Source organism: Macadamia integrifolia, unplaced genomic scaffold, assembly GCF_013358625.1.
Source record: "Macadamia integrifolia cultivar HAES 741 unplaced genomic scaffold, SCU_Mint_v3 scaffold1310, whole genome shotgun sequence".
Taxonomy (NCBI): domain Eukaryota; kingdom Viridiplantae; phylum Streptophyta; class Magnoliopsida; order Proteales; family Proteaceae; genus Macadamia; species Macadamia integrifolia.
In genome coordinates, this window is record NW_024868155.1 from 66,662 (window position 1) to 91,336 (window position 24,675).

The 24,675-nt window shown below is 38.7% G+C and overlaps 1 protein-coding gene across 1 annotated transcript; it reads right to left on the reverse strand.

Annotated features, from left to right (window-relative positions):
* Nucleotides 1–21,141: 21,141 nt before the first annotated feature.
* LOC122063401 (probably inactive leucine-rich repeat receptor-like protein kinase At5g48380) lies at nt 21,142–24,650 on the reverse strand. Its single transcript, XM_042627110.1, has 4 exons — nt 24,510–24,650; nt 24,227–24,420; nt 22,820–23,761; nt 21,142–22,448 (listed from the first exon to the last, which is right to left on the reverse strand). The coding sequence occupies exons 3-4, from the start codon at nt 23,684–23,686 to the stop codon at nt 21,432–21,434; spliced, it is 1,884 nt and encodes a 627-aa protein (XP_042483044.1). The 5' UTR covers nt 23,687–23,761; nt 24,227–24,420; nt 24,510–24,650; the 3' UTR covers nt 21,142–21,431.
* Nucleotides 24,651–24,675: the final 25 nt, after the last annotated feature.

Genomic DNA, 24,675 nt, shown 5'->3' on the forward strand with positions numbered 1-24,675 from the left:
TATGTGGATTTTTGGATGATGTATGTTATCATTGAGCACATTTTGTTTGTGCGAAAACCTCACTAATGATCAAGGTCACAGTATGATGTGAGCTATAGTATGATACGGGACGATAGGGTGTGTATTACGCCTTATAAGAACCAATGGTCTGATTGTAATATCTTGCATATGGGATGGATGTGGATCATGGTCACAGTATAATGTGACCATAATACGGTATGAGGGCAAATGCCATTCCCATATGTCTGAACTATAATTGAGATTACGAATTACGTAAATGGGTTAACACATCAATCAAAGTCATAGTACGGTTTGAACCATAGTACGGTATGGGATGGTGGTTTTAAATTTCATTAATCATGATTTATGATATCTATTATTGTTTGAATGACTCGTTAATTTTTTCTTTATTTTCATAATAGTTCACATCTCATTCAAAAGAGAAAACTTTATTTCTTTTGTTTTCAAACTTCTATAAATTGTGATTTCCGCCATTTACTAAGCTTCCCCAAAAGCTTACCCCTCACAACATTTCAGATGATGGGATTGAGATTCATGGAGAGGGAGATGAAGAGCCTATTACATACCTATGGTCTAACAAGGATGAGGGTGGCTTTGACTCAGGCAGAGGCTATTTCAAGTTTCTTGATGATTCTATTTTCTTTAGCATTTTCTTTAAAGTCTTTTATAGGGCTTATTGACTTTTAATGTCATCTTCATTTTAAACCTTCCAATTGGGGAAGTGTCTTTTATGTTGTTATTTATTATTTAAGACTTCCGTTGTACATTTCTATGAATTAATTACATCTTTTATTTTTTTTATATGTTTTTTCACATGATTTGTGAAAATTCATACCGATTTATTCCCTAAAATGAAATCGATCTTGGACGGCCAACGACCAAACTCCTAGATCGGATTTGGGGTCGTTACAATATGGTATCAGAGCAAAGTTTTAGGGAATCCATGAATCTACAAACCTATTTTAGGTAAGTAGATGTTCTTACCTATTTTGATTTGTAGGGATTTTGAATATGATCCTGATTTTTAATCTTGTGGTAATTTTCAAATATTACACAGCACGACCTCCCCCAAGTAGAGAAATCCTCACTTGTTTACTCGAGGATCATAGCACAAGTCACTTGTATTTTCAAAATTTTATATATACTTGATTTAAAAAAAATAATTATGATTATTCACCTTGGTAGCTACTTCCTAGGCATATGCCTGATATTTTATGATTTATTCGACTATTTTATAAATGTATTTACAAGCTGAAAATTTTATTGTAGTTGTAAAATTATGTTAACGTTATCTTCATAAAATTACATGAAGTTTTAAAATGTTTTGATAGGCCAAATAATTCCATGATCAGAGAGATATGTACTGTTTCTGGAAAAATTTTGTACCTAGGAATGAGGAGGTTAGCAGAGGCATTTAGAAATTTATTTTTGGACTGATTTTTTTTCTTTTTTTTTTTTTTACCATAGAAGCATTAATAAGTCTTCTGTTTACCAAAAAGAAAGAAAGAGGGGAACAATTTGAGTTGGGAAAGTTAATTTTCACTTAAAAATACAGCGAAAGGTCCGAAACTGGCAGAATTAAAACAAAGAACTTTAAGTGAACAAAAACCAATTTTATAAAAGTCAAAATGATAAGATCTTTTACAGTAGGTGAAAACTATGAGTTGGGATTTCGTAAAATCTAATTTCACCTAAATTAGAGTTCCAAAAGTATTTATTTGGTATTTTACCTCAAAATATGGACAGATTCAATAGTTGATATCCTAATAAACAATAATGATTATGTCACCATTATAAACTTTATTAAATCTTTACAACTTATTTAATAGGCGAAGAGCATCACCTTAGTTTTCACATGATTTAAATTGGTGATATATTTCGAAGTTAGATTTCAAATCCAAATTAGAATAATTTTGACCCCAAAAATAAGCAACATTGAATGGACCAAAGATGACACACCGGTTAGAGAAATGGCGTGCCGGTTGGTCAAGAACTCCAAAAGTCTCTTGAAATGGCATGCCGAATGAGAGCCGGTTCAATCCAAAAACCTTCTATTTGTGGATGTAATTTCATAAGCACTAAAACACGGCAGTTATAAAATGTCACGTCGGTAAAAAAATATATATATATATTAATATTAATATAAATAAATAAATACATAAATAAATGCTACCTTATATGCTCTTGTATTTTGGAGTCCCTTTATTCTTAGTCTGTACTCTTACATAGGAGTCATGAACACAAGGAGAACTAATTGGAACAACACCAATGGTCAACCCGAAAGGAGGCAACCAACATCGAGGAACACTACACGTAACAGAATTGAAAGGGAAACACAATTGCCACCCTATTGACTTCATGGGAGCTTTCACTCAATTCTTGAATGTCATGCAACAACAGGCAACTGCAGGTGGCAATAATAACCCTTTTCATAACAACTAGAATGACCCCCAAAAACCTCAAGCTACTAGGGAAGACGATCAAAGCATAGTTCTAGAACGGTTCAAGAAACTCGGTCCACCAAGTTTCAAGGGCGTTAGCACTGATACTCTCTAGCCTTCAAGATGGATCCAGGAGATGGAGAAAATCTTTAGGGCTCTAGTCTGCACTGACTCATAGAAGGTAGTTTGTGCGACCTTCATGTTACAAGACGAAGCATACTCATGGTGGATGACACATGAGTAGATCTTATCGGCCACAGATTCGATCATTACATGGGTGCGTTTCACCACGGCCTTCTTTGACAACTATTTTCCCCACAATATCAGGGAGGCCAAGGAAACTGAGTTCTTGCAACTAAGGAAGGGACCTGGCTCGGTAGAGGACTATAGGAAAAGATTTGAGGATCTTTCCATGTTTGCACTTGAACAAGTGGATACAGAAAGTAAGAAGGTGAGGCGATTCCTGAATGGGATGAACTCGCACTTGAAGGGACCTCTCTCTACACACAACATCACTGCCTGTACAGACTTATTATGGAAAGTCCTAGCAATGAAGGAGAATCTAAAGGATCCAACAAGGGATCTTTATGGAAAGGGGAAGAGACCAATGGGAAATCAAGCTGCTAAAAATGCTCTACCTTAGAAGACTCAGCAGACTTATGAAGCAGGTACCAACTCACAGCCTTCCGTACCTATAGTAGATTTCACGCGGGACCGTGTCGGTATTCAAATATCTCCTACTATAATTGTGGAAAAAAGGGCCATACATCCAAGGTTTTCCATAAGCCTAAAAGATTGACCCCACTACCCCCTCGGACAAATCAGCCACCAATTCAGGGCTAGCCTCTACGCCAACCTTATCAGGGGCACCTACATAATTCACTTGCACTAGGAAACCAAGCTCCTAAGGCTCTAGCCAGAGTCTTTTCTCTTTCAATGGAGGAAGCGTAGGAAAACACTACCGTGGTGACAGGTACCCTTACTCAATTTAAGTTTAAAAGTTTCTCCTTATTGATTGAACATAGTACCATGCAACTAGGAAACAACTGTACTTGCACTAACAATCAAACAGGAACTATTTTTGTTGCTTCTCAACCTGCTTATGCACTTTTTGATACTAGAGCAACACACTCCTTCACATCAAAGAGTTTCGCTCAAAAGTTATCCTTGAAGCCAAGCCCCCTTGAACATAAACTAGTTGTATCTCTACCTTTAGGAGAGATTTTAATTTCCGACAAGATGAATGCATCTTGCCCTATCCAATTAGGAACAAAAACTCTAATGGTAGACCTGGTACTGCTAGAAATGAAAGACTTGGACATAATTTTTGGCATAGATTGGCTATCCACTCATAGGGCAACAATATTATGTTGTGAGAAGGAAATCTTGTTTAGACTCGATACCGGGAAAGAATTTAAATTCTCCAGGGTGAAGAAAGGCAAACCAACCCCGCCTATCATTTCAGCCGTGAAGGCAAGGAAGCTACTCACTCAGGGATGTCAAGGATTCCTAGCGGCTATAGTGGAGCAAAAGAAGGAAATCAAGATAGAGGATCTTCCCCGATGTCTTCCCAGTAGACCTCGATGGTGTACCATCAGAAAGGGAAGTTGAATTCTCAATAGACCTGATCCCCCATACGGCACCGATCTCAAAGGCACCCTACCGGATGGCTTTTGCAGAATTGAGGGAATTGAAGGAGCAACTACAAGAACTGTTACAGAAGGGATACATCAAACCGAGTGTATTGCCATGGGGTACACCAGTCCTATTCGTGAAGAAGAAAGGCGGGACTATGCGGTTGTGTATTGACTACCATGAGCTAAATAAGGTCACGATAAATAACTGATACCCGTTGCCAAGAATTGATGATCTTTTTGATCAATTGCAAGGGGCGAGCGTATTCTCTAAAATAGATCTGCATTCTGGGTACCATCAACTTCAAGCGAGGAAGGACATACCAAAAGCGGCGTTCGGAACACACTATGGACATTATGAGTTTGTAGTTATGTCATTCGGTTTAACCAATGCACCAGTTGTGTTCATGGACCTCATGAATCATGTCTTTCATGATTACTTGGATTATTTTGTGATAGTGTTCATTGACGACATCCTGATCTATTCCCAGAACAATGAGGACCATGCTGAACACTTGGAGATCACATTACAGAAATTGTGGGAGAAGAAATTATATGCCAAGCTGAGTAATTGAGACTTCTAGCTCAATCAAGCGATGTTCTTAGGTCATGTGATCTTTGGAGAGGGAATTTCAGTCGATCCTGCAAAAGTCAAGGCGGTAACCGAATGGGCTATACCCACCTCAGTGACTGAGATTTGAAGCTTTTTAGGAATGGCTAGATATTATAGAAGGTTTATTGAATGCTTCTCCAACATTGCCATACCATTAACCACTTTGACCAGAAAAGGGACAAAGTTTATCTGGACGGAAGCATGCAATAAAGCCTTTGAGGAGCTGAAGAAAAAGTTGGTGGTTGCGCCTATCCTAACCTTACCAAAAGGGGGCAGGTGGAATGATGATCTATAGCGATGCGTCCTTGAGAGGTTTAGGCTGTGTGCTGCTGCAGCATGGAAGGATTATAGTTTACACTTCTAGGAAACTCAAAGACTATGAGAGGAATTATCCTACTCATATCTTAGAATTAGCGGTAGTAGTATTTGTACTGAAGATTTGGAGGCACTACTTGTATGGTGAGAGGTGTGAGATATACACGGATCACAAAAGCCTCAAATACATTTTCACTCAGAGGGAGTTGAACATGAGGCAGCGTCAATGGCTGGAATTGATCAAGGACTACGATTGCGACATCCTATATCATCCAGGAAAGGCTAATGTGGTTGCTGATGCACTCAGTAGGAAACCACAAGGGTTGTCCGCAGCTCTGTTGGCTAAACGAGCAAAATTGAAAGAAGAGATTGATGACTCCGAATTGGGCTTGATTGTTGGTAGACCTAAGGCCTTATTTTGCCACTTGGTTATCCAAGAATGGTCTTTGATGGACCAAATCAAAGAGGGATGTTTGAATTTTAAAAGTAACAGCAAGCGTACGAATCAATATAGCTAACGGGTCGAACACAAGGAGAGCAGCCACTTTATTTTGAGCTTCTTCTAGTAACGTGAAAGTGTATAAATTGATTAATTGTGATCTAATTCTAACTACCACCCGAACACAAATGCATCTAGAAACATCCTAACCAACGCATCTAGGGAAATTGGAATTGAAATTGCAATAAAAATTGAACGATCTAACCATTCACATCTAACCCTAACCATTCGTTGTTTAGGAATTTAAATACTCAAACCACGCAATTAAAAAGCAAATAACTGAAAGTAAAAGTGTTGAAAAGTAAATAAAAGTGCAAATAAAATGGACAAAGTCAAAGAGAGGCACACAAGTAGGTACCTCTACTTAGCCCGAGGGATGCACCATAAATAATATGAGCTTCCCTACTTGACCAGAGAGTACTCTTACAAGGGCTTTTCTACTTGGCTTTAGGGGAAGGGATGCAATATAAATAATCAAAGTAAAAGGATGGTTCCATGGCTAGAGAAGGGCAAAGCCAACACATGCATCTAGCCAAGAACCTTGGGGGAAAGGGAAAGCATCAAAGTAAAAACTGAAATTTAAATCCTAAATTAAGAATGAATGAGTAGCAAGAAGAGGGAATGAGAGGGGGGTGAGAAGGCTTATGAAGAAGCCTACTTACATGAACTTCAATACTTGAACTTGAAAACTTAGTTGAGATTTGAAATACTAGCAGCCCTAAAAACCAGATCTAGAATGAACTGAATCTGAAATTGCTTAGCCTAGAGAAAACAAAACTAGAAGAAAAACTTGCACTTGAACAGAGATGCTTCAAAACTTGGGTCTTGTTACCTAGATCTAAGCCTTGAACTAGTAAACTAAAATTATTACAACTTGAATAACTTGAATTGCATGAACAATAAAAACTTGAATAGCATAAATAAAGACTTGCATTAATAAAAAAAAAAAATTACAAAAGTGTTTGCATAAAAAAAAAATCTAAGAAGAAGAACTAAAGAGAGAGAGCACAACTAAAAACCTAGAAGAAGAGAGGAAGAGAGGGACACTCCTTTAGGGGTTGGACGATCCTCTTATATAGGGGATAGGGGTATTTTAGTTTCCTAAAAAATGGGATTTTGGACAATCTATTGTGATGAGGTGGAAAATAGTAATTAGGAGAAAAAGGGAGAGAAAATAGGGGAGAAAAGAGGAGAATGCCCAAGGGTGGATCCCTTGGGCGATTTTGTGAGGTGGAGGGGAGAGAATGGAGAAAAAAATAGGAAAGAAAATAGGAGAGGGAGAATCCCATGATTTTGCTTCTTTTTCCTTTTTTTCTATTTTTTCTCTCTTTTCTTCAAACTTGCACAAAAACTCTCTTGGATGATTTTCTTGTCTTGCTTTAATTTGATTTGGACAATCTTTTATTGGAAATTCTGCCATGCCATTGTCTTTAAATAGGTGGAAAGAATCTTCAACAAAATCTCCTAAAAGATAGGAGAGAGTATAAATTGCACAAGGGGAGGAGAGAGAATGCAACGCCCCATGTGGATCTCTCCATCCTTGTTGGCATCTTGAAATATCTCTTATACCCCTGGAACAACTGCATACTGGCTAGTTTTGCATCTCGGTTCTCTTCTGGTCCATTATTCTTTTTCTGGCCCAAAAAAAAATAATCGTGTGTATGAGTGTCAAAATGAATGTGTACTTTTAATGCAATACATCCATCTTGCTCAGAATTTCATCCTCTTCGCATCCATGAAAAGAAATGAGACCTCCTTACGTGTAAAATTAGAAATACCTCACCTAATAGTCCTTAAGGCCTTGAAAAGACAAAACCTGCAAAAAGAAAGTAAAACCCAAGGTAGCTCCATTCTATATATGTAAAATACATGTTTTACTACCTAAGATTTCACATATAAATGTGCTCATAAAGGGTCAATTGAAGGATGAGAGATTAACCAAAGTTAAGTAGGTGATTCAGGAAGAGAAGGTCACACCATTCAACATAGCCACCAATGGCATCATCAGAATAGGTGACCGACTGTGTGTACCCGCCAATGAAGATATAAGGATGATGATTCTAACCGAAGCTCATAGCACACCTTATTCCATTCACCCTGGGAGCACCAAGATGTATCGTGATCTGAAAGAACGATATTGGTGGGACAATATAAAGAGAGATGTTGCCAACTTTGTTAGTGAGTGTTTGACTTGTCAACAAGTGAAGGTTGAACATCAATGACCTTCTGAACTCCTGAAACCATTATACATTCCACAGTGGAAATGGGACTCCATCGGAATGGACTTTATCACTACATTGCCCAAGACTCCAAAAGGTCATTATGCTATATGGGTTGTGGTGGATCGTCTAACTAAATCTGCTCATTTTATTGTCTATTCCATGAGGTATACAGTGGAGATGATAACTCAATTGTATGTTGATCAGGTATTATGCTTACATGGAGTACCCTTATCAATTGTATCAGATAGAGATGCCAGATTCACCTCTTGATTCTAGAAAGGGGTGCAAGAGGCTATGGGAACGGAGTTGAAGTTTAGCATTGCTTTTCATCCTCAGACAGACAGACAGACAAAGAGGTTAAACCAAATCATTTAAGACATGCTTCGGGCCTATGCTTTAGACCTGAAGGGTAGTTGGGAGAAGCATCTTCCTTTGATGAAGTTCGCTTATAACAATAGCTTTCAAGCAACCATTGGAATGGCTCCTTATGAAGCCTTGTACGGGAGGAAATGCCGCTCACCCTTGTTTTGGGATGAGGTTGGGGAAAAGAAGTTGACCAATCCTGACTTAATCAATGAGTCACAAGAGAAAGTCCAACTTATTTGGTTGAGGATCAAAAAGCAGCCCAAGACAGACAGAAAAGCTATGCTAACACTAAAAGGAGAGAACTGAAATTTTCTGAGGACAATAATGTGTTCTTGAAGATTGCACCGATGAAAGGAATAGTCAGATTTGGGAAGAAAGGCAAGTTGAGTCCCCGCATATTGGACCTTTTAAAATTTTGAAAAAGGTTGGAATTGTGCCATACCAGCTCACTCTACCACCCGCCCGATCTGGAGTACATGATGTTTTTTATGTGTCTTTACTACAGAAGTATGTAGCAGACCCATCACATGTCTTGAGTTATGAGTCGCTGCAATTGGACTCCAATCTGACTTATAAAGAGTTACCTATACAAATCCTGGACCGCAAAGACCAAGTGTTACGATGACATACTATTTTGTATGTGAAAATTCTCTAGAAACACCATGGTACTAATAAGGCTTTGTGGGAACTAGAAGAGGATATGCGAGCTAGATATCCACAACTATTTGGTGAACCAGGTAAACTTTAAACCTAAGTACATATCTCAAATTACTGTTACGCTCAGGCTAAGTTAAATCTAAGTGTGTCATACCTTAATAGATATCAGCGACTTAAGATCTATAACAATCGAGGGAAGAGAGGAAGATAGGATTCAAGCTATGGATCTTGAGGTAACTTTTTTTTCTCTAGAGAAATTTTAAATTTCGAGACGAAATTTCTTTGAGGAAGGAGGTATTGGTGTACGATGTCTTACATTCCATCATAGTTTAATCCAGGAAGTACTGGTACAGTGCCTCGACAGGTAAGATGGCAGTCCCGCTATCCGATTAGCAGGCCATGGGGTTGCAAGGGGGCAGGAGGCCCCCCTGCATAGCGGGGGTGTAGGGAGGTACAGCCCCCCGCTCAAATTGTTTATTTGAAGGCAGTTGTGTACTTTTCGGATTAAGGTTTTTCACTATATATTTATAGCGAGGGTTTATTTCTCTGTAATGCAAGCATTACTAAGAGGTATGAGGGACGAGCATTGTAAACCTATTCTCCATTAATAGTGAAGCAAGATCTTATCTCACCGAGGATGTAGGCAATCTTGTCGAACCTCGTAAATCTGTATGCATTGCTTGCTCTTGTTTTTCCATTACTTTTTGCATCGTTTTAGGATTACGTTTCTACAAGAGGATAGTAATACCCTTGATTTTTCTTTGACTTAGTCCAACCCTGACCTAAAGTGATGAGTCAGCTGATGACAGGAAATCGAAGTCAATGTTTGTAATAGATGACGTGGCGGTCAAAATGTAAACTTGTTGACCAAAGTCCAAGATTGTTTGGCCTTGTCACCACTCTATTTTTGATAAGTTTTTAAATATTTTTGAATATCAAAATTCCTTTTTTAGACTTGTACTTTTTATGATAACTATGTGGTGAGGCATAACTGCCTTTTTGGTTGTCGGTCACTTATAGAAACTCCTATTTTTGCCTTACAATTATTTACTTATTATAAACCATATTAAATATGATATTTTATCTCCCCACCTCACATTATTTCCTTATTTGGTTTATATATTTATGGTTGATTTTCAAACCACCCCACATATTATGTTAATTATTCAAATTCATACAATTATGATTTGACACTTAGATTAATATCCTTTTAATTATACTAACTTAGTGATGTATTTTTCCCCTTCCCTGTGAGATTCAAATCAAGAGGGAAAAATTATCAAATCAAGGGGCGTAAATTGATTATCCTTTTTCCCCTTCCTTGTAAGACTCAAATCAAGGGGGGGGGACAAATTATCAAATCAAGGGGCAAATTGCATGATCAATGGGCATGTGGGCAACACTTTTAGCATCTCCTCTTAGCCTTGCTAAACAAATTGATAAGGGGAAAAGTTGATTGGCCCTTAAAGATTTTATTCCATTTAAATTAGGAAGAGAGCTTGGGAAATAAAGAGAGAATAGGGTAGGTTGGTAGCCTCTCACAAGGCTGTAGATTTTGAAAAGAGAGAAGAAAAGAGAGAGAGAGAGAGAGAGAGAGAGAGAGAGAGTGGAACACCCCTATCTTTTTCCCCTCTCTTAGTGATTCAAGTGAGAAAGAGAAGAAGAAGAAGAAGAAAAAAAAAAAAGGTTCAACCCCACTTCCCTTAGCTTCGCTTGATTAGGAGGGAGGCGTTCGTTCAAGACCTTATATCTAAGGGTTTGTTTGGCTTCTATGAAAGTTTCTATAAGTGGTTTAATTCACTCTCTACACATGGTTTTTTTTTTTTTTTATAATTATTAATATGTGATATAGGAAATTAACTTGTATCTTTATTTATTAAATGACTTATTTTTTTCTTAGAATTGTAAATTTATTTCTCTTAGAATTTCTATCTCTTTATTGGGTTTGGCATTTCACACTTAATAAATGAAAGCATATTAGAAATTCTGATTTATATTTACTTCATTTTTTTTTTTTCGGATTTATGATTATTACATCATGTCTCTATGTGGATTTTTGGATGATGTATGCTATCATTGAGCATATTTTGTTTGTGCAAAAACCTCACTATCAATCAAGGTCACAGTAGGGTGTGAGCCGTAATACGGTACGGGATGATAGGGCGTGTTTTACGCTTACAAGAACCAATGGTATGATTGTAATATCTTGTATATAGGATGGATGTGTATCATGGTCACAGTACAGTGTGAGCCATAGTACAATACAGGGGCACATGCCATTCCCATAAGTTTGAAAAATTATTGAGATTATTAATTATGTAAATGGGTTAACACACTCATCAAAGTCATAGTACGGTATGGGACGGTGGTGTTAAATTTTATTAATCATGATTTGTGATATCTATTATTGTTTGAATGACTCGTTAAATTTTTCTTTATTTTCATAATAGTTCACATTTCATTTAAAAGAGAAAATTTTATTTTTTTTTGTTTTCAAACTTCTGTAAATTGTGATTTCCGCCATTTACTAAGCTTCCCCAAAATCTTACCCCTTACAATATTTCAGATTATAGGATTGAGATTCATGGAGAGGGAGATGAAAAGCCTATTGCATACCTATGGTCTAACAAGGATGAGGGTGGCTTTGACTTGGGTGGAGGCTATTTCTAGTTTCTTGATGATTCTATTTTCTTTAGCATTTTCTTTAAAGTCTTTTGTAAGACTTATTGACCTTTAATATCATCTTTATTTTAAACTTTCCAATGGGGAAAGTGTCTTTTATGTTGTTATTTATTATTTAAGACTTTTGTTGTACATTTCTATGAATTAATTACATCTTTTATTTATTTTATATGCAATCCCATGGTTTGTGGAAATCCATACCGGTTCATTCCCTAAAATGAAATCGATCTTGAACCGCCTACGACCAAACTCCTAGATCCGATTTGGGGTCGTTACAGATCCAAATTCTTAAAAGTAAAATCTTACATTTGCTAAAGGAATTTGGAAGGAAAGAGGTAATGTATGTGTGGAGGGAAGTCAAAAGTCCAGCTGACTTTATGGCTACATATGATACAGGAAAAGGTGAAGTTACCATTCGGCTAGAAGATTTTCTACAAGATTTGTAAAGTTTTGTGCACTTGGATGCCAGCTACACTGTTTACTTTAGGAAGTAATGTAATGAGGAAGTGATGTATAATCTTTTACATTGTATTATGCAGGGTTTATCGCTTGTTAAGGGACTTCCCTACCCCTTTTTAGGTCTGTCTAAAGGGGGAAGGTGAGGTTGCTTCTTTTTGTATTTCTTTCTTTCTTCGATACACAAGGTTACTTATCAAAAAAAAATCCAAGACCCCCTCTTGTTCAAAGTATTGGGGGCAAAGAGGGAAGTGTGTGGAAAATATCTCGCCTTAAGAATCTGTGCCCTTGGGGAGGAATTCTCCTTAAGTAGCTGCCAACCCAGCTTAAGAAGGAGAGCTTTATTTTGGGTCTAAGCATCTCTCAACCCCAGATCACCAAAAAAAGTAGGAGAACAATTTTTTTTCCACGAGATAAGATGAAATTTCTTTGAAGAAGAATTCGATCCATTCCAAAAATGAGAACATATAGAGTTAATACATTGACATGTCTTTTTAGGAAGAGCAAAGCAAGACATCAAATAGTTAGGGATCAAATAAAGAACAAATTGTATCAAAATCCTTCTACCAGTGAAAGATAGAAGATTTAGATTTCCAAGTGGACAATCTTTTATCCACTCTGTTAACAATATTCCGGAAACCCAACACACGACATCGGGGAAGAAGAAGATTCATGCCCAGATAAACAAAGTCCTTACTCATTTCCTTGATACTAAGGAAATGAACAAAGTCGGGTTTTATCAGAGCTGGATAGATTGCTACTGAAAAATAAACCACTTTTGAAAAATTAACTTGTTGACCCGAAAGATCAGAAAACATATCAAGCACCGCTTTAGTAGTCAAAAGATCATCTGACATGGCACGACAGAAAATAAAAAGATCATCTGTAAACAAAAAGTGGGAGACCTCAGGAGCCACGAGCAATTTTGATTCCTTTGAATAAGTCAAGCTCTCTATAAGCCGCAAGAAGACAAGAAAGGACTTCCATCGCACAAATAAACAAGTAAGGGCTCCACGAGCAACCCCATCTGATTCCACTAGAAAGTTCAATGAAGTCAAATGATGGTCCCTCCAATTTAATAGAATAGGACACCAAAGACATTAGATAATAAATTCAATCACACCAAACCCTTCCAAAACCGAAGAAATAAAAAATAGCCTTGGTAAATCCGCATTCAATTCTATCATACGCTTTGGCCATATCAATTTTAATAGCCACATACCTAATCTGCCTCTTTTTTTCTTTTCCAGATAATGAAAAATCTTATAAACAATGACAATATTGTCCAATATTTTCTACCAGGTAAGAATGCTGCTTGAGAAGGAGAGATAAAGGAAGATAGATGGCTCTTCAGACGATTAGCCAAATTTTTTGCAATAATTTTATAGGATACATTACAACGGTTGATTGGGCAAAACTCTTCAACCCAGAGGCATTTTCCGACTTGGGATAAGACAAACCAGCGTATGGTTAGTCCCAAACGGAAGAGAGAAATTAGTAAAAAAAATTATGAACAAATTGGTAGACATCATTACTAACAAGGTCCCAATATCTTTGGAAGAAACAAACTTGGAAGCCATCGATTCTAGGAGCCTTGTAAGACCCAAGCGAGAAAACTACCCTTTTAATCTCTAACATCTCTGGGATTGGACACAAAGAATTAGCACAATCCTCCAAGAGGATTCGAGGAAAGAGACACTCCACAAAGGAGGGATCCAAAGGCTTAGAAGAAGAGTATATATTAGACAAATATAGAGAAAAGACCCGTGCATTATTCTGAGTTCCTTCAACTCTGACACCATCAAGGTCCCAAATGAAAGCAATGTGTCACCTTCTATTATGATGTTTGGTAATTGCATGATAAAATCTAGTATTGTGATCACCTTCAGAAATATAAAGATGTCTCAATTTCTGAAACCAAAAGGTCTCTTCCGCATCAAAAATCCATTTCAAGTTACGATTTGTATCAAACAAGGAAGAAAGGCAAAAAGAAAAGTAGTCTCCATTATCAAAATTATGATATTTGTTGAACAAATCATCTTTAAGAATATTAATATGGCCAAAAACATTCTTGTTCCATGTTGCCAAAAGATGGCCAAAACTAGCAAACTTGTAGGCAAGATTGGTTGATGGATCATAATCCCAATTAGAAAAGCAAAAAGGTTTGAACTCCGAGTGAAAGGACCAATCATCTTGAAAATGAAATAATTTTTTAAAAGATGGTCTAGATCCAATCAAGGAAACAACAATAGGGTTATGGTCTGACCCAGTAGTTGGAAGTCTAGAAATGGAAGCATAAGGAAACAAGACAGACTAAGACGGGTTACTGAAGCAACAGTCCAAGACCTCTTTCATCAGTTTGGGAGGTTTTTGTCTGTTAGACCAAGTAAATCTAGAACCATAGGGTTTAATCTCACTAAGATCAAAACAAGAAATAATGGGCAGCAGCAGAAGGGTGAAACGGGTTACCACCCAACTTGTCATCACCAGAAATCACTTCATTGAAATCGCCAATTAAAAGGAAAGGACAAGTAAGAGAATTGAGAAACTGGAGAATATTGTGCCAGCAAGTAGCGCGAGAATTAACTTGTGGGGGAGCATAAACACAAAGTAAGCACCAATTCCCCCATTTAGAGTCCATAATGTGCATGGCAATAAAGTTAATGAAGACATCAACATTATGAATAGTAAGAGAATTGAATGACAAAAGGAGAAGACCACCTTTACCCCCTATCACCAACACTATCAACAAACCAGCGAGAACTAAAGATGTCGAGATCTTTGGGCAAAGTGAATGCAGCGTGGTCCTTGCACTTAGTCTCGCAAACAAAACCGAGCTCAGGATGCCATATTTTGCAAAAATACAATAGGCATTTTTGGGTAAATTTGCCATGTAGGCCACGAACATTCCAAGAGAGAATATACATTAGAAAAAAAAAAAATTAATACCAGAAAAAAAAATTAAAAAAAAATAAACCCCATAGAACAGGGGAAAAAACAAATAAAATAAAGATAACTAGTTAAAAGCACCAAAGTCTAAAATAGAGAAGCAGTACAATAAACAAAACAAGAATCTAAAGTTGACCACTTAACCTAAGCCAGCGGAAAGAAAGACCAAGAAGAACAATAAAATGGAAAGCAGAAAAATTAGTAAACGAAGATGGATAAATGGAAGATGTTACCCGGTCTGGTAAAGCTGCATCACCCAATTCTCCTGTCGAGTCAAAACCCTCTCTAGCCCGATTCACTGAAGCAGTAGCATTACCCAAAGGAGAGGGGTCATTTCCAGGCAATAGTTCAGCGATCCAAATTTTGAGAGCAGAAATAAGCACAGCAGGTTTTGAAGAGCTTGAAAGGTAGTCCAGAATCAGATTTGGGATGGCTCGAAGCTTAGGTTCAGATTGTGTGCAAGGGTTACATCCCTCTTGCGTTTCTTACAAATCCATGTCGGGTGCTCAAACAGGTTGTTGCCCAGGCAAAGTATCAAACAAAGCACCCCATGTAGGAGGGTGATCGATATTACACGTGGCTGCAGGTTGAGGTTGACCAGGCGAGTTCTTCACAGGTTGAGAAGAGGACCCTTGCATAGTTGAATTCCCCGAATAGAAGTGCTGATGGATCGTCACTGAAACCGGCTGGTCAATCTTAACTCAAGGAATATCAGTGTTCTTCAAAATAGAAGAAGAATATGGTTGAAGAGTTCCAAATTGATTCAGCATGGGAACTGCAGATGTAGTAGCAGAAATATTACCCAAGGGGGGAACCGAACCAAGAACCATATCATTGCATCTTGAAGCATCAGATATAACAGCAGAAAGGAATAAAACCATCTCAAGAAGGCCCTTGGCCACAGTCTTCTGAGCAGCATCTAATTTAGACGCTGATCCAACATCAATTTGCACAGGAGAAGCATTTATGAGAGAAGTCCAATCTTCATTCCATTTCCAGAAATTTGCCATCACAGGGAGGGGGAGGGGGAGGGGGAGGGGGAGGGGTGGGGGGGAGAGCATCATTAAAGTAACCCTGTGGTGGCAAACGTACAGCAAGGGACTCTTTCACAAGAGGGAAAAATTCCGTATTGTGGTATATACGACCACAAGCTATGCATACAGAATAAAGTTCATACTTAATAGCCACCGATCTGACTTCACCATCCAATTTTCTAAATTTAGTTGTCAAACATACAGGTCGCTTTCTTTTGAAAGAAATTTTAACTCGAGCAGTAAAAGGAGGGAGTCCTAGCTCCACAAGGTTAAGAAACACCTCAAGTGGTTTTTCAACATTTGAGATGACAAATTTGATGGTGTTTTCAGTAAAACAACATTCCGGAATATCAAAGATTTGAATCCAAATAGGCAGGAACTCCTGTTCTAGATCATACGCATCATCATCCAGGGAATGCGACACAATGTGCATAAGAGATTTGTTAAACCACCATAAAGCGGCGTCAAACACCAAATTACGGACTTTACTGTTCCAGAATTCCACAAAGAAACTCCCTTTCTCAAAGCAACAAATGTAGGAAGCTCCTCTCGGTTCCCACAGAGAGACATGAAAATTTCTAAGATCATCCCTACTTGGTTTAGGGAAGCCCACAATATAGCCAAAAAAAGAGAGAGGAGAGGCAATGCATCCTCTGATCTGAGAAGAACCCACAGCAGCCAAGCCGGAAGAAGAAGATCCAGCAAGATTACCTCCAGCACCAAGCACAGGCGAGAAGGAAGATTTCCATATAGAGCGAAAAGCCCTGAAACGTGAACCAGTGCGACGCGATCTGCTGCCAGAAGGTATCAACGCAGCAGAACCACCAGGCACAGGGGCAGGTGATGATCCCAGAATACCAGTAGACGTCGGCACCGACGACATGATAACCAGACAAACACACTCGAGCGAAGAAGAAGACAGGATGAAAGCACCACTACGATAGAACCTGAGATAGAACCAGGACAGATAAAAAAAAATGAGAACCAAGAGAGACACTTAAGAGAAGAGGCAACAAAGAGTAACAGGGAGGAAAAACCAAGAGAAATAAGGAGCTGAACGTCTCAGAGAAAAACTGGACAGCAAGAAGAGAAAGAGAGGAGACAAGGTGTATTAAGCAAGGTATTATGTGATTGACGGAAATCCATTCAGAAAACAGCTAATATCAGTCAGAAAAATGAACCGGTAAGAACAAACAAAGGAGTAGACCAGTAAAAAAAGAAAAAAACGAACCCGGAAAGATGAGAAGGGTGTAGAAGTTTCAGTGCTCCCCAAGAGATCAAAGGGACTATTGCCAGAAGAAAATCGACAGGAGAGTAGGGATGCAACTCACCAAGACCGAGTAAAAGGAGAAACACTACAAGAAGAAGAAACGAGGGGAAGGGAAGGGAACCTGTTGACAACTAGGGAAGAAGAAGAGGCTCACAGGAAGGAGAAGAAGAAGAGAAAAAGGACACGTAGCTCAGCTACGACTCGGGCAGAAGCAGCTATGACCATGCTCAAGAGGGCCTGCTGCCTATGTATTGGGATCAACATCCGGTGCGTTGGTCTTAAAGTTGTCCACGTGTCACGTTCTACAAGTAGCAAAACAAGGAAAAACAGGGATGAGAAAAACAGAGGATTATTTTCCTATATTATTTTGTGAGTCGCATTTCATGGCCGATGTGCGCATACAGCAGGCCAACTACTGTGCCTTATGGCTTAATTGCACCCCAAGCCCACTCACTCGTGATAACGTTTCCCTGTGTGCTTTGTGCACATGCTGCCCTCATCATCCACGCTTCTACTGCTCATCCTTGCAAGTTCCGACCCTTCGCTGCCATGAGATGGTATTCCAAGCCATAGCAATGTATCAGCACCCAACTGTTGGCTTGTATGACCATTGTGGTTCTGTTGGTTCAGCATGTATTTGGATTTCGAACAATAGGTTTAAAATGAAATAAAATAAACGAAATTGGCTGTAGGCCATGAGGCAGAAACTGGTTTGCACCATTCACCCACAAGACACGGAAAATAATCCTCTGTTTTTCTCATCCCTGTTTTTCCTTGTTTTGCTACTTGCAGAACGCAACACGTGGACAACTTTAAGACCAATGCATCGGATGTAATAATCCTCACCCGATCTTGACCGTTGGTTTCCTTGTTGTTCACGTGTCGCTTTCTGCAAGTAGCAAAACAAGGAAAAACATGGATGAAAAAAACAGAGGATTTTGATCCAACAATACATCGGGCCTGCTGGTGCTTGCTACGGCCAGCAGGTAGAGACCCTACCCAATTTTTTATTTATTTATTATTTTTTTTTTAAATGAAAAGCAAGGATCACTTGAATGAAATATGGAACATAATTAAAATATTCATTGAAGACCCCCCAACTAGTAAAGAGGCTCTGATACCCCATTGTTAGTATCCGTGAAAGCGATTTTGATCGTCCTACTGATAGGGACAACCATACAACAAATAATCAATACGAGAGTTTCAATGGTTACCTGAAACTCCACGTGTGCAAAGACTCTATGTAATCTTAGCCTTTTCCAATGATTTCTTTCCCACACATACAGCTTTGCGTGCCCTTGGATCTAAGTTCCTCCACAAGTATCAAGATTTTTACAAAACCCTAAACCTTACACTCAATCACTCAAAGAGGGAGGGAGAGAGAGAAGAGGAAGGTGGCACGATTAAGGAGGGAGAGAACCGTGAGAACTATTCTCTTATGTTATATCAAAACTAGAAAATCCCTAGTAAGTAGAGTTTTTTTATCAACCTATTTTGTCATAGGTTTCCTAATTATAGTCAATTACTCACCAACAAATCTTATCATAATAGATAAGATCTAAAATTATTAGGAAATACATATTTTAAAATTCTTTTTCCCAACAACCTCTCAAGAAAAAAAAATTAAATAAATAAAAAGAAATGCATGTTTACTCATTCACAAGAAAACGGCTACAAAGAAGGCCACGACTTGACTTTGGGATCCTTTAACAGAAGCTGCATATCATTTATGAATGCAAAAACCCCAATTAATTTCTAGTTACCGTCACCCATTACTTGCAACTGTTTGACCAGCCTAGGGATTTTGGCCATTGAAACAAAAGAAACTGCTGTAACAGTTCGAATCACCAATGAAGAAATAACCCACCAAGTAAAGATCCTCTTGAAACCAAGTATAAAATCTTCTATGGCCCACCGAAGAGGTGGCAAAGACAGTAGACATCTGTATTTAATAATCGCAGATCAAACGGCCCCAGAGTCTCTGAAGAGCGAACTTTGCTCTGTGATCCCTCCAAGGGATTGTATTTGTGACCCCCTAATCAAGTAACTATTTCAAAACCTCACAACTTGTAACATCCGTTTATTCATTTAGGTTGATAACGGATCATTGACCTCGAACGAGGACACAAAATCCAGTCAATAGACCATAGAACGCGACCATGTATACCAAATAAATGAACAAAGAAAATATCAAGATGAGGGTCAACTTCAATGGAAAAGGGGAAATCGCCGTTTCACAGCCAACCCCCCTCTACAACTACCTTTCGCCCTGATGAACAAAGACAGAAAATTGCGTAGATATGAGGACCAAACGAACCAACCCACTTGTCCTGATTGGAACGATTGCAAGGACAAATACACTCCCTCGTTTGCCAACATCAGATCTATATACAGTCTGGGTAGAAGTGATGGGAATGAAGCTAAATTACTAAAGCAAAAATGAATAGAATCTTTCCTAATTATTTCTAACAAAGATAATGGAACAAACTCAAAAAAAAATTATTAGTCTACTAATTCAATTTTTACTACAACCGTTAAGCAGTGTTCCTTGGGTTTAAATATGAAAATTATGAATCCACTAGAAAAGTTCATTTACCAAATTTGAGGCATTCTAGGTTAGTATTACACACGCAATCATGATTACAGAAGTTTCAACTTTTAATTAATAAAACTTCCCTTCATTTCCCTTCTCCGTGAAAGCATAAATTTTCCACATCCATTCAGCCCTGAAACATCTCACTAGCCTCCGATTGTAGTCAAAACAAAACTCTCTAGAAAACAAAAATCAATGCTGCACAAATACATCAGGATTCAACAGCTTTGCCAAAAGGACACAAAAAGGGTTATAATCTACCAGGTGTTTCAATATCAGTCACATGTCACATAATAATTCAACAAAACAACCAAACAGGCTAAAATACAGCACAAGGAGAAGCTACCAGCTCACACAGAATCTGCGACTTTTCAACAGACATTAGCGGATAGGTCCATTACCATTTGCAATGTAAACCATTATACCCAAATAGTTACTGCTCAAAGGACCATCATCCAGCTTAAGCAAGATCATTGTGACAGTTTAAAACAGTCAGTTGCAGGTGGGAGTACATAATATATAATTCATAATCATAAAGACGTGTAAACAGTGCAGTTCAAATTCAATGATTTCAGAAACACAGAAAAGCACAAAAGAAGTCCGAACAATATTACCAATGAGATATTTGTTGTTATCTTATCAAATACTACACCATGTCATACCTTTTCAGATTCAACAGTTGGGCCTGTGACTGCCAAGCCGCAACAATTTCAAATGCACTGTAATGTACAATTTGCAGTGAAATAAATTTAGGTGTTTTACACCCTCATGAGTTCCCTAATTATCTTTCAAGGCTATTGGACAGGGACGCTATAGGATGTGGATATAAAAGCTGTAACCTTGCTGCTTGAATAAATTCTTTTCCCACAACCACAATATAAACCACCAACAGAAGCAATATCATAGCTGGTAAAGATAACAAGAATAGATCATTTGTATCAACCTTTTTTTTTTAATAAATTTCAACCATAAATCAACAAAAATTTATGAAATAAGGACACACCTACTCTTCATTTTCTGGCCGACTCCAAAAGCATAGGACAAATACTCATGAAAACACTGTATTGCAATTCATCTTTTTATTACATAAGAAATGAAAGAACGAGAGGGAAGGAGTGGGGAAGAGAAAAGGAGCTTGCCTGTAAAGGAAAAAATAATTATATGTATTGCATAAAAAAAAAAAGGGGTATGTGAGCAGGGGACCATCGGGTCTACCTATCCACAAATTTGGGCCCGATCCAGTCTGCCACGTAACAGATATCTGGGCCACAAGGCCATTCTGGAAATTTTTGCCCTAAATATATGCCTGCACACGTTCTTGGTGTCAGGTTATCAGATTCTCCATGATAGACAAATCATAACTATGTCCATGCCACACAACAACAAAAAGAGGAAAGAGACTACCTCTCTACGATTCTTATAGGTATCTCTTACACAAAAAGACATAATGGGACCAGATATACATGTTGAGAAGCGAATGTATAATCTCTCAAGGCTGCTGGGTAATTAGAAAATATACAAGTAAGCTTCCAACTTCAGAAGGCTAAAAGCAATACTTAAGACTCTATAAACATAAGGGGCATAAGCATCCTGTTGAAAAGCTACACCAAGGACATTATGCATTGATTATGGAGTTTCCATTTGTCATCTAGAACTACATTTTACTTTATCGTACCTTCTCAGTGCAGCTCTTTCATTTCCCGAGCGACAATAAGCTCATCAGGGTAATCAGTATTACTCGTGTCAGATGGCACAAATATCTCATCATCAACTGTGAAATTGTATCTCTCCCCAATTGCTCTAAGAAGCTGGTAAACTTCAAACATCGTAGGTCTTTCCTTGGGAGTTGGCAGGACACAATTGCGTCCAACTTTAAGAAACTGGAATAGCTCACCCTCAAAACCCTTCCCAACCAACGACTTATCAATGGCCCCCTGGAGATTAGAGTTATTGGACAACTGAGTAACCCACTCCGCCAAATTCCCTTTGAAGCTTTCAGGGGCATTAGCAACATGGGTAGGCTTCTCACCAGTAACCAATTCAAGAAGAACAGTTCCAAAACTATAAACATCCCCCTTAGGAGTAGCAACGAGTGTCCGCGGGTACTCTGGAGCAACATAGCCCAAGTCCCCAAACTCCCCATTCACAAAAGTGCTCAAATGAGTGTCAATTGGATTCATGAGTCTTGCTAGCCCAAAATCAGATATTTTCGGCTCAAAATCCTCATCCAATAAGATGCATTTTGAGCTTATGTTTCGATGAATAATGCGGGGATTGCAGCTGTGATGGAGCCATGCGAGACCTCTGGCAGCCCCTATCCCAATTCTGAGCCTTAGGGGCCACTCCATAGCCCTCCCCTCAGGTGGCACGACATGCAGACGATCATAGAGGGTCCCATTTGACATATTCCTATAAACCAGAAGCTTCTCCTTCTTTGCCATGCAAAAACCCAAGAGTGGAACCAAGTTCCGTTGTTTCACATTCCCCAGAGTAGTCATCTCAGAAATAAACTCTTTCTCAGACCGTTGAGAGTCTTGCAACCTCTTAACCATTAGGGCAGAACCATCTGGAAGCATTGCCTTGTACATTGTCCCAGTTCTTCCTGACCCAATGATATTGTCTTTGCTGAAATTGTTAGTAGCCTTCATCAGATCACTCAACCTCATTTTTGAAACTGACCTCTCGAACATGGAAACCTGAAAAACACAACTTCCCGTTCAGCAATTTGTAGTAAAAGTATCTGTAGGGGGGAAAAGCAAAAGAAAAACATAGATAAATAAGAAAAGAACCTCAAGTACCAGAAAGCTTCTTTCCTTTGGTTGTGGAATGTGTGTGGGTGCATGTGTGCACACGTGCTTGTGCTTGTGCTTGTGCTTGTGTCTGCGTGCGCGCTCTCGCGCGTGCGTGTGTATGTGTGTGTGTGCGTGTGTGTGATTTTTTATTTATATTTCGAGTGTGTGCGTTTGTGTTCCCATGCGCATGTGCATTAAGAAGGTAGGGGTGGATGTAAGCTGAAAAAACAATAATCTTTAAAGGATCCTATGAGATACAGATTAGATCAGCTTACCTTGATGCCTTTGGTTCCCTTTAAACTCTTGGCCCACTTGTTTCCTTCAGGGTCATCATCTCTCTTCTTAATAGACACTTTACGCAACCAGAAGATAAGGACAACTCCAACAACAAACAATGTAACCGCCACCCCCACAATTACCGATCCAACAATTACTGCACCATGAGACTTACTCTGAAGCACCTTGCAGGGATCCAAAGGTTTCCCACAGAGCCCTGGATTGTTTGCATAGCTATCTGCTGCAATTGTAGCATTGACAAAGCTGGGAACTTGCCCGGACAACAGATTATTTGCAACACTAAATGTCTTTATCCGATTGAGCAGGCCAAGTTGCAGAGGGATCTGACCAGTTAATCGGTTGTTGTCAAGTTTGAGGATATTCAGATAGGTACAGTTTGCCAGGCTCAGTGGGATCTCACCATTGAAGCCATTCGAAGAGAGATCAAGACTTGTCACATATGGAAGCCTTTTAGAGATATCCGATGGGATGGGTCCAGTGAGATTGTTGCTAGAAAGATCTAAACCTGTCAAGCTAGTGCAGTTCTCAATACCCCGAGGGAACTGGCCCTTCAGCCCCATGTCTGAGAGCCTGATGTTTAGGACCCTATTCTCGTCAGGGTGCCAGCACTCGATGCCGGTAAATTTACAGATGAACCCCTCTGTATTATTGTTAAAAAACCATGACGAATTTAGGTAGTTAAAAGGGTCTTCCACCGAGTCTTTTAGGGTCCTCAAGCAATAAATATCAGTAACGGTACCATTGCTTGTACTAATACTCAACAAGAAGCAAAAAGAAACACCAAGGAGAGCAGCCAGAGCACTGTTATTCATGGTCACTTGCATGAGTAACCCTTTCTTTCCCATAAAAATGCTGAACACTGGAAATTAGCTTCCCTTGAACTCAATTATCATCACCCGTCAGAATCAACGAAGATACAACTACAGCCACAGAGAACAATAGCAAAATATAATTTCAAATCAAAGACTCTGCAATTCCACGCATCACTGACAGCAGAAACACCTGAACCGCAAAACCCTAACCCCAGAAAAACACAAATAACCAACAAAATTTTGAAATAAATTCTGCACACTGAGGACAAGAGAAGAAGAGAAAAACAAGCAAATTTAAAGGCTACCCAGATGTAAAGGGAAAACGTAATTACAGTCGAGCAATAATAAAAGATGAAATCAACAAACCCTCTTAATTTCACACATAATTACAAACGATGATGACCTAACAGAGGCAGAGGTGCCGAACCTGCATCTTTCAGAACTCTTAAACCCAATCCGATTCTATCACTTACCCCACCCCCCAACAATCAAAATAAACGAAGATTCAGAGATAACCAGATATGGAAATCGAGAAATTTAAGCAAAAAGAGCAAAAGTAGCTCAAAAACTGACCTGTTATTGCCACGCCATACCAGTGATAAGAGAAGAAATGGAGCTTCACCCTAAACCTAAAAGCTTTGGGTCTTTGAAACCGCAAGGAAACGTCGCTCTTAGTCACGAAGACTTTCTGGACTCTCTCTCTTTCCAACCACCCGAAGACCCCCAAAATCCATAAAGGCAAGTCTTGTTAGAAAATTCAAAGCTAGCTGCAATACAGTAAAAATCAAAAAGCAATTACTGTGAGAGTGGGAAAAAATATATATATATATAATTCCACTCGCTTTGCTTTTTTTACCGATTGGACTGTTTTTGCTTTTAATTAGAGACGAAGATCCGGGTCAATCACGAAATGCCATTTTCTTGCAAAGCATTAATACTGGCTGCACGACGAGAGTGTTTTTAGAATCTGCCTCAAGAGAGAATTTTTAGTTACGAGAGAGCTCAGCAGAGTTCAGATTCTC